Genomic DNA, 11,581 nt, shown 5'->3' with positions numbered 1-11,581 from the left:
ACAGTCACATATCGAACGTACAACATAAAAACAAGATTCCAAAGAATCTCATGGACTTCCCTCCTTCCCTTTGCGGATCCTATTGTTAATCATTTCCTCCTGCATTTTTTATGGTAATCCAGATCTTTTACATCTCCACTGTATGCTGCACTGCATTTAAGCAATTTTGTGTCCTCTCATTTTTCAAGCTTTTCCTCTTCCTGGGTACACGTTATTTCGAACCCAACACCCACCCTCTTTGCCAATCAGGAGGGCAGTAGAGTCTTGCTTAAAAGTGTCTGCTACTCACAATTTTCCAGGTTCTTCTCTTTCTTAAGTTTTTTGGTTCCATTTCCCTCTTTAAAGTTCAGTTTTCTTAGAACTTAGAAAGGATGTGGCCCCCTGATCTAAACCGAAAAGCCCCCGTTTTGCAATAGCTGCGACATCATCTGTTTGCTGCTTACGAAGGTGTTGAGTCTGTTAAAAAGTCTTGGATGCTTTATGGATGAGGCATGTACTCTTGCAAACTCCCTTTCTCTGTGACTGCAATGCTATGCACGCTTTCCTTGGAAAAACCTTTATTTGAACACAGCGGGATATACTGCCGAGTAAATATGCTTTGGTGTCTGCCGGGTTCCCTAGGAGGTTTTAATCTGAAGCCTCAGAACATCCACATCATACATTCGGAGCACAACTAAGGCATTTTTAAAGTGCATGACATTCTCCAAAGAATCCTGGGTGCTAGAAATTGCAGCTCTAGGAGAGGAAACGACACTTCCCTTGATTCTTTGAGGAAACCATGCGCTTTAAATGCGCTTTTACTGTATGGTGTGGATCTGATTTATTGATTTAATAAGCTGTAAACTGCTTTGAGATTTTTTATTAAAAATATAAAGTGGAATAGAAATTAAAGAATAAAAAATAAAAATCTGAAGCCTGTCCTTTCATGCTCCCATCTCTCTCTCTCTCTGTGTGTATGTATGTATGTGTATATATATATATATATATGCTTTCGTAGATTTTCACGGGTACAGGAATGCAGGTTTTGGTGTCTTCGGGTATCTTCCCGTGTAAGAGTTGGGGTGTCTAGGCGACGTTTCGACGAGGTCTCACTCATCATCTTCAGGCTGGTGCTTTCGGCTTCTTGTTACTAGAACAGAGCCTGTTCTAGTAACAAGAAGCCGAAAGCACCAGCCTGAAGATGATGAGTGAGACCTCGTCGAAACGTCGCCTAGACACCCCAACTCTTACACGGGAAGATACCCGAAGACACCAAAACCTGCATATATATATATATATATATATATATATATATATATATATGAGATAAAAGTTCAGGGATTGAAGAACTTCCAGTTCTTCATCTGTCCGCTATATACATATAAACAATAATCACTTCATTCACTTCGATATAACTCCTCAAAAAACACCACTTTCTATAAACGAATTATCTTCAGTCCTCGAACCTGAATGCATTATTTCATTTTGTCACACAAAAAGTCTTCGAGTGGTTTCCAATCTTTAGTAAATGTTAATAATGACTTTATTTCTTATTAAACATGTTGATTTTGCCTTCTCAGCTAAGTCTGTTAATTGTAAAAACCGTTCTTCCATTGCTGGTAATGATGTCTCTTTACATCTTTGCCATCCACTCCAGTCCTGACAGCAACGTGACGTTACTAGGCAAAACAAAGGAAAAGCAGAGCAATAAGGAAGGGAACATTTCTGTTGTTTTATATTCAGGGTCTGGGCACGGGTAAATTTTGTGGTACTTGGGAACTACTGTTCCATGCTGCTTTTACTGCCTGCACAGCTTACGAACAAACATCTCACCTCCATTTTCTTTTAACAGGGCTCCTTTCTAGCAGATGGAAACCTTTAAGCACTGTACACCAACCGGATTGGGTGAAGGGCTGGATTTCCAAAGCTTCGGGAATGAAAGCATATTGTATTTTGCCTACGGTAGTAACCTGCTGCGGGAGAGGATAATGTTAAGAAACCCGTCTGCAGTTTTTCTCACCCTGGCACAGCTACTGGTTGGTGCTGTCTGTCTGTCTCTTTATGTTGTTAAACATATGCCAAAAAATACCTTCGTCTGCCATTGCTGTGACTAGGACATGCAGCAGATACTGCTGTGCAATCATCACTTCCTTCTGTGGTCGTTTTTCCAGGGAAAGTAGTTAGCCCGGGAGGCTTCCGATTTGGTGCAGAATCCGTCCTGCTCACACCCATGTGGTGGTGGTGCCTTTTGCAGAAACTGTGTGATGTCATTGTTGTCGTAATGCCAAGCCATACTTTTTTATACATTCAATCTGGATTTCCACTTACTGTGGAAAATTTGCTAAACAGCCTGTTATCCATCTGCAGTCACTCCTGGTGTGGAAGCTTATTAGTCCATTAAAAAAATTAAGATGTTGGGCATGTCGTCATGAGTGTGGCACTGTTTCTGTGGGTAGCCTTTGTCACCACACCTCTGCTTCTGTTGCGTCTGTGGAATGCTCTCCCCCAGGGAAGTTCGCCTGGTACCTTCATTATACACCTTTAGGCGCCAGGAAAAAACGTTCCTTTTTAACCAGGCCTTTGGTTGATCCGATTTACAGTGATACCTCTAGTTACGAACTTAATTCGTTCCGGAGGTCCGTTCTTAAGCGGAAACTGTTCTTAACTAGAGGCGTGCTTTCGCTAATGGGGCCTCTTGCTGCCGCTGCGCTGCCAGCACACAATTTCATTCTGGGGCAAAGTTCTCACCTCAAGGTAACTCTTCCAGGTTAGCGGAGTTTGTAACCTGAAGTGTTTGTAACCTGAGGCGTTCGTAACTCGAGGTACCACTGTACATCCTATACCCTTTTAAAATGTTTTTTTTTGGGGGGGAGGTTATTCGGTTGTTGCTTTTATTTTTATTTTTTAAAGTAATTTTTATTGAATTTTCCACTAAATCATATCCACATTTTATTACATAATTCTATGACTTAATATATTACTCTATAAGAGCGGGCTGTTGCTTTTATTTTTATTAGGTATTTTGTGGTTTTATATCTTGATTTTATTCTGTGAACCGCCCTGAGACCCCCCGGGTATAGGGTGGTATATAAATTCAAATAATAATATAAAAAAATTGAATTTATATACCGCCCTATACCCAGGGGCCTCAGGATGGTTGTTATTATTGTTGTTGTTGTTGTTATTATTATTATTATTATTATTATTATTATTATTATTATTATTGATGATGAATGGGGTTTTAAATTGGACCCACCATTCACTTTTCTTTCTCCTGTCTTACCAATCCATTCCACAGCTTTGTTTGAATTAATCACACGTCTTTTAAACCTATAGATATATAAACGGAGGTTAATTGTTCTCCTTTTAACATGCAGGATTACAAACTTGCTTTTGGCTCTCATCATGGCAAGCCCAGTTCTAACTGGCATGGAAGTGCAGCAACTATAATCCATAGTCCTGGCGATGAAGTGTGGGGAGTCGTATGGAGAATGAGTCCTACCGATTTACCTTCTCTGGATAGGTGGGTGTCTTCAGGTTTTGTCATCTTCTCTCAATTTAATAACATAATGAGCCACACACTTTCTTAAATGTTCTGGGTGTTTTGTTGTATGTATGGCATCAATTCTTTGCCAAAGCAATTGCCGGACTCCAAGTGAGCAAGTTTCAGTGCGGGGGGGGGGGGGGAAATATGGCTCGAGTATGAAGTGCTCACTTGTAACATTTACAGAATAGAAACTAAGCAAGATATTTTTTTTTAAATAGTGATTTTCCAGCATGTGCTAATTACCAAAGCCCATCAGTTCACTTTTCTTACTGAATTAACAGCTTTGATTGGGTATTTGGCGCCTGTTGCAGAACCTGATTTAATCAGATGGGGTTTTTATCTTTGATAAAAGCAGCAGGAAAAATATAAAGAACTACGCCGTTGTAATAAGTATGCAGATCCTGCGCATACTTACTCAGCGGTAAGCCCTACTGTATTCAGCAGGCTTTACTGCTAGGTAAGCGTGCATAGGATTGTGCTAGAAAGTTACTTTACCACTATTGACAGCTGTAATGGTGAAACAGAAAGCAAAGGGGAACTACAATGGAAACTCGGTTCTCGAACGTCTCAATTGAGAAACGTTTTGGAACCCAAATGCCAAAAACCCGGAAGTCGAATGCCTTCTGCTGCATGTTTTTCAGTTTTCTCAACTGAATTTGCAGACATCTCTTTGAGCCTTGGTTTTTGAACATTTTGTTTTTGTTTTTGTTTTGTTTTTTATATAAAAAATTTTATTGGTTTTTCACCATTTATATAGACACAAACAATACACAATACAAACATACACACACATAAACAAACATGTATAATTTCAGATCCTTTTTTCTTAAACCTTACTTCACCGACTTCCCCATACCTCCCCTTTCTGCGTCCCAATTCCCAAATTTGTTTCAGCAAATCCTCCTCCTTGATTTTATCTAATTTTCCCTTGTTCTTTTCTTTTACTTAATCTTTTACAGCTGTAGTTCCCTGTTTTCTATAACCTCAACATTTTAGCACTCATTAATTTTACAGTATTTCTTAAAATAAATTTTAAATTTCTTCCAATCTTCTTCCGCCGTCTCTTTCCCCTGGTCTCGGATTCTGCCAGTCATTTCAGCCAGTCCCATATAGTCTATCACCTTCATCTGCCATTCTTCCAGAGTGGGTAGATCCTGTGTCTTCCAATACATTGCGATGAGTATTCTTGCTGCTGTAGGGTTTTTGAACATTTCGGAAGTCGAACGGTCTTCTGGAACAGATTACGTTCGAAAACCGAGGTTCCCACTGTACCTGTTGCAGGAGTTTAGAGCTCTGCACGATGGCCTCTCCCCTGGGGCTTTTGCTGAACACCAGTGCCTAACCTGGGTGGTTTTATTACTGTATTGCCATAATCCCTCTTATGACATTCATTTGGACTTGCAGAGTTTCAACCATATGTGGGCTGCTTAAAATGATTCAAGTCTAGGCCTAAGCAAGGCGAAGAGCTTGAAAGCTCTTTTCCTGCCTGGTCCACTTGGGGTTACACAGCGCAAAAAAGAGCTTTTAAGTTCTCTGCCTTGCCGCCAAGCTCTAGGAATGCTGGGGATACTTGCTCTCTCCTCCCTTACCCTTTAGCCAGAGGGCAGCTCCAAAGGTTTGGCTATACCCATATTTTATGCATATTCCCCCGGAACTGACCCCCCACATAAGATTAGGTAAGTAAAGGTAAAGGGACCCCTGACCATTAGGTCCAGTCGTGACCGACTCTGGGGTTGCGGCGCTCATCTCGCTTTATTGGTCGAGGGAGCCGGCGTACAGCTTCCAGGTCATGTGGCCAGCATGACTAAGCCGCTTCTGGCAAACCAGAGCAGCGGTACCTTCCCACCGGAGCTGTACCTATTTATCTACTTGCACTTTGACGTGCTTTCGAACTGCTAGGTGGGCAGGAGCTGGGACTGAGCAACAGGAGCTCACCCCGTCACGGGGATTCGAACCGCCGACCTTCTGATCAGCAAGTCCTAGGCTCTGTGGTTTAACCCACAGCGCCACCCGCGTCCCTCAAGATTAGGTATTCCTGTGTAATATTTTCTGCTGTTTATTAAGTCGTCGTAGTTTTCTTTCTTCTTGGTTGTGCTCTTTATCTTACGATGTTGGTTTAATTTCAATGTTCCCTGCTTTGGGCGCAAGAGAGGGTGGTAACATTAAATAGATGAATAATGGCGTTCTCTCGTGCTGGTCTGTGTAGTGGCAGCAATCGGAACAGGTATCTCCTCACTGGGCAGGGGAACTCCCTTACGATCTTACGTATTCTAGTAAGTATTAAGAGTTAAGTAACATTGCAGATGAATCAGTGAGACTGCACTCGCTAACCATGACTGGCAGCACATTCTGAGAAAAAGCTTTGGGTTCATACAACACACATCACATGATGGTTGATGGGTTGGCCAATGACTTCAGATATTCTAGGCAGAAGCATCAGGGAAGGAAGTGAAAAGTCTGTACGTGGTGGCAATTCCTTCTTCTGGCAAGGGTGGGATTGGTAGCGACTGCAGCCTTGTGACTCACTTCTTGAAATAACTGCCCCTATTAATAAACGCTGTTAACTAGAGTCTCTTCCTCTTTAACAGGGCCAGTGTTGCGTACATAACATTTTATGCTTCCAAGCCCTTAAAAGCTGTATGGACATGTTGCCAATTCCTACCCCATTCAGCCAGAAGATTATGGCACCAACGGTGTAATGTGGCACAGTCCATAAGAGAAATTACCTAACGATGTTCAGTAAAAAGCCACACAACCCTATACCTCCCCTCTATTTAGTTCTAACTTAATTTTGTGAACAGGAGCTCAGAAAGCTGCTATCTGGATATGGCCTAAATTTCATGAACTTACCTTGTCTATGGTCTGGGTCTTGCTAAATTAATAGTCTGCTTAGAAAGCAAATTACTACACTTTCTTTCTCAAGTTAGTGATTTGATCTGAAAGGTATTCCTTATTCTGTTTCAGACAAGAGGGAGTTGAACAAGGTATTTACATCCCAATTGAAGTTACAGTCCAGACTCAAGAAGGGAAAACACTTAAGAGTCGTAGCTACCAAATGACAGACTATGTCTTAGGCCTTCCTTCCCCGCAGTATAAAAAGGTAAGTTTCCTATGTGATTCTAAGGAGAATATGAGTGGATGAGAGAGAAACTGGGTTACTAATCATAGTAGTAAGTGTAGGTTTTCTGCAAGTGAAAATGAACTCATTCATAAAAGCCTACCTACATGATGCTTAGTAATTGTCCCCTTTGGGCCTAAGCTGTTCCTGGAACATGAAAAGCGAAATAGCTTAGCTACTTTGATACTAGGGTTACGTGAGTTGTGCTTTTACAGTGGCACTTTGGGATTGCCACGTGATATGGTGCATTAGCTAGATCAGTGCTGCCTCCTTTTCTCCACTGAGGAGCAAATTCAGGCTCAGTATAGGTCTGCTAAGTCAGGCAAATTGCATGTACAGTGGTACCTCAGGTTAAGAACTTAATTTGTTCTGGAGGTCCGTTCTTAACCTGAAACTGTTCTTAACCTGAGGTACCACTTTAGCTAATGGGGCCTTGCACCGCCGCCGTGCGATTTCTGTTCTCATCCTGAAGCAAAGTACTTAACCCAGGTACTATTTCTGGGTTAGTGGAGTCTGTAACCTGAAGCATCTGTAACCCAAGGTACCACTGTATCATATCATTCGGGCTGATGACATAGTGATACCTTCCTCCCTTTACTATAGCCATGGCCATAAATATACACAAGTGGCCTAAATTGTGGACACCTTTTGGGAAAAGTGTATTTCTGAGGTTTGATGGCTCATAACACCACTTTCGTTTTGGAGTAATACCATAAAATTATATATCAATGGAAAGATAATTTAATAAAGAATGTAATGCAACAGTTTGTTCAATTATCTGTATTCTATCCAAAGTTATGGGACACGAGTGGTGCTGTGGGTTAAACCACAGAGCCTAGGACTTGCCGATCAGAAGGTCGGCAGTTCGAATTCCCGCGATGGGGTGAGCTCCCGTTGCTCGGTCCCTGCTCCTGCCAACCTAGCAGTTCAAAAGCACGTCAAAGTGCAAGTAGAAAAATAGGTACCGCTCCGGCGGGAAGGTAAACGGCATTTCTGTGCGCTGCTCTGGTTCGCCAGAAGCAGCTTAGTCATGCTGGCCACATGACCCGGAAGCTGTACGCCGGCTCCCTCGGCCAATAAAGCGAGATGAGCGCCGCAACCCCAGAGTCGTCCGCGACTGGACCTAATGGTCAGGGGTCCCTTTACCTTTACCTATCAAAAGTTATAGCCAAATAACCAGAAAAAGGAAACACAACTTGCTTAGGTTGATATGCAGTATCTTTCCTTCATTTGAATGTAGCCAGTGAGCACGAGTGTTTAGAGAGCCAAACAGGTGTTGTGAGCCATCAAACCTCGGAAATACACTTTCCCCCAAAGGTTTCCACAATTTTGGCCACCAGTGTAGTTGAAGACACTTCTGCAGCCCTCTCCTTTGCAGGGGTTAGGTGGCAGACTCTCCTAACCCTGTTGCAACATGGTCTGATGCTGGTCATACATCTCCTTTAAGAGGGTTGTCGAAGAACCATGTCAGCTTGAGCCCAGATCCAGCTTGGCTTGGAAGCGCCCGACTTAAACTCATACCCTTGTTCAGCAGCCAGCTGATCATGACTACAGTGGTACCTCGGGTTAAGTACTTAATTCATTCCAGAGGTCTGTATTTAACCTGAAACTGTTCTTAACCTGAAGCACCACTTTAGCCAATGGGGCCTCCTGATGCTGCTGCACCGCCGGAGCACGATTTCTGTTCTCATCCTGAAGCAAAGTTCTTAACCTGAAGCACTATTTCTGGGTTAGTGGAGTCTGTAACCTGAAGCGTATGTAACCTGAAGCGTATGTAACCCGAGGTACCACTGTACTTTAAAAGCAGCGGTAGCAGTAGAGATCAGTTCTGGCTCCATAGGAGGCACAAGTCTCTTCCTTGTGGCATTGGGGGAACATTGGAAGAATGTGGAGAATGGTTGGGAACACCCAATTGCTTTTTCCCGCCCAGCTGGGTCCTCCTTCCTAACTGCTGAAACATTATTGTCGATGGCGCACAAAAACGGTGGATCCGGTCTTGAGCCAGGGCCCAGTCTGATAGGAAGAGTATCATAGAATCATAGAGTTGGAAGGGACCTCTAGCCCAACTTCCTGCAGTGCAGGAATCACCATGACACATGGACACCCAACCGCTGCTTAAAAACCTCCAGGAAAGGAGAATCCATTCACAGCCTTCCAAGGGAGACTGCTTCGTTCCTTACTGCCAGAAAGTTCTTCCCGAGTCATTTCCTTTCTTGTAACTTGGAAGCCATGGGTTCGAGTCCTACCCTCCAGAGCAGGAGAAAACAAGCTTGCTCCATCTTCTTCCATAGGGCAGCCCTTGAGTAGCAACTTCCCCTCTCTTCTATCATGGACTTTTCCACTCATGGGAATAGCGATGAGGAGGTGTTGCCCCAGCACTTCTGGAGATGATCCACCAGTGATACTAACACGCTCCATATGTCTGTTTCAAATGCAGAACCAGCTGAACCTGCAAAACCTGTGAGTTCTGTTAAGGCTTCCAACATTGGCCGTGTTACTACATGTTAAAGAGTAGCTTGGCAGACGCTTAATGGCACATGCAGCCCATAACACAGTAGTTTTCAGCTGCTGTTGGATGCCAAGACTGTTACCCAAATAAAAACTGATATACTTCTGGTTATTATTATTATTATTTAATTATCCAATTTTTTAACCGGTTAAGACAATCAGATTTGTATCCCTGTACTGATTACTGCCCTCAGCCTCCTTCTCATTTGATGTAGAGAGAAATAAGTAATCTGCCCATCTCTCACCTTTGTCGGCTCCCACAAGCTGTTGCCTTGCCAATTTTAGGGGCAGGGCACATATTTTCAGTTTCAGAAAACCAAGTCGTAGAATGAGCATTTCTGCTTTATTTTGCTGCTTCCTACGTAGGATCCGGGACGCGGGTGGCGCTGTGGTCTAAACCACAGAGCCTAGGGCAGGAGTCAGCAAACATTTTCAGCAGGGGGCCAGTCCACTGTCCCTCAGATCTTGTGGGGGGCCAGACTATATTTTTTCAGGGGGAGGGAATGAACGGATTCCTATGCCCCACAAATAACCCAGAGATGCATTTTAAATAAAAGGGCACATTCTACTCATGTAAAAACACGCTGATTCCTGGACCGTCCGCGGGCTGGATTTAGAAGGCGATTAGGCCGGATCCGGCCCCCAGGCCTTAGTTTGCCTACCCATGGCCTAGGGCTTGCCAATCAGAAGGTCGGTGGTTCGAATCCCTGCAATGGGGTGAGCTCCCGTTGCTCGGTCCCTGCTCCTGCTCACCTCTCACCTAGCAGTTTGAAAGCACATCAAAGTGCAAGTGGATAAATAGGTACCACTCCAGCGGGAAGGTAAACAGCGTTTCCGTGCGCTGCTCTGGTTCGCCAGAAGCAGCTTAGTCCTGGCCACATAACCCGGAAGCTTTACGCTGGCTCCCTTGGCCAGTAAAGCGAGATGAGCGCCACAACCCCAGAATCGTCTGCGTCTGGACCTAACAGTCAGGGGTCCCTTTACCTTTAACTAGGACCAGATTCTGAAGATGTAAACAGCCCCTCCAGTGCCCTTTAAAAAGCCTCTCCTGGGATCTGTGGATCCTCAGGGAAAGTTTGGGAAGTGCTGCAGGGAGAGGAGGCAACAGGAAAAACAGGTGTGAGCTCACCCCATCCTTTCCTGTGGGTCCTCTGGTGTGGCGATAGGCACATCCTCCTTTGTCTTGTCAGGTTGTGGTTTGGAAGTGTGAATGGGCTTGATCTTAAACCGCAAGGGAAATGTTTTGATTGGGTGTTGTACAACTGATTTTCATTCGGTTGAATAGATCACTGGATCTATTCCAAGTTGAATGGCCACCCATCAGCTGCCCGTTTGAATCAAATTACACACTCACCTGCCAATCATCCAGTACACAGAAATGAGAGTTTTGTGCGGGTATGTGTGAACCAGCGCTAACGTATTCTCATCATCCCTTTCCCAGGTTATATGTGTGGATATGGCTTGTGGAATCAAACACTGCCGCTTTATTTTTTTTAATACAAATTTTATTAAATTTTCTGTTTTACAATTTAGAATATTCCTTTAAACGTCCTTAAAATATCAGTGACTTCCCTTCTTCACTTTCCATGGTTCATTTTGCATATCATAAATCCCTGCATATTTTACATAAACTAAACCATTCAGTATTCCGTTATTACATCCATCGAAACTTATTGACACTGTCAAGTGTACACAATTTCCCCCTGTATATTCAATAAACATTTTCCAATCTTCGTTAAACGTATGTTCTTCTTGTCCTCTTATTCTATATGTTAGGTCCACAAGCTGCGCATATTTCATCAGCTTAAGTTGCCATTCTTCTTTAGTTGGGACCTCGCTCGTTTTCCATTTTTGGGCTAACGAAACATGGGCTGCAGTGGTGGCATACATAAATAATACTGCTGCTTTAAATCCTCATTTAATGTGGTTCTTCGTAGGTCATTTGCATGGGTGCAAAGCAGAACGGTTTGCCAGTGGACTACCAGAAGAAATTAGACTCTATACAGACGAATGACTATGCAGGACCCGTGCCAGTTTTTGATGAAATTGAAGCTGCTCTCAGAGAAAATGAGATAACAAAATAATAAAGAAACGTTTTAGAATCACCTGCTTTGGTTTCTCTTGATCATCATTTTATTTTATTTTGTTAAATCCTATGCTTGTCTGCTCAGTTGTGAGCCCCATTGAATTCAATGGTACTTCCATCTAGGATGGTATAGCATTGCATCCAAAAATGAGAACAAAAAGCTCTTGGGTGCATCCTTGATTAATGACATTTAAGGTGGTCCTTGATTAAGTTGTGCTTCTACTACACAACTGCAATATTAACTGTATTTATTCCAGGTTGGTTTTTTGTTTTGTTTTCTATCTCCATGGCAAACACTACAAAGCCAGACTGAATTTGCTTTAATTGACGAGGGTGTCTGCAT

General features: G+C 43.1%; 1 protein-coding gene across 1 annotated transcript; it reads left to right on the top strand.

Annotated features, from left to right (window-relative positions):
* Nucleotides 1-1,847: 1,847 nt before the first annotated feature.
* Nucleotides 1,848-11,257, top strand: GGCT (gamma-glutamylcyclotransferase; the record flags this gene model as incomplete). Its single annotated transcript, XM_081164972.1, has 4 exons — nucleotides 1,848-2,015; nucleotides 3,357-3,502; nucleotides 6,491-6,626; nucleotides 11,090-11,257. 4 exons carry the CDS (start codon nucleotides 1,848-1,850, stop codon nucleotides 11,234-11,236), a joined length of 597 nt encoding a protein of 198 aa, XP_081021098.1. The 3' UTR covers nucleotides 11,237-11,257.
* Between the last annotated feature and the right edge of the window lie 324 nt (nucleotides 11,258-11,581).

The sequence above is a fragment of the Podarcis bocagei genome (assembly GCF_964188305.1).
Source record: "Podarcis bocagei genome assembly, chromosome: 12".
NCBI lineage: Eukaryota > Metazoa > Chordata > Lepidosauria > Squamata > Lacertidae > Podarcis > Podarcis bocagei.
Note: the sequence above shows the minus strand (reverse complement) of the source record. Positions and strands in the feature narration are given on the sequence as shown.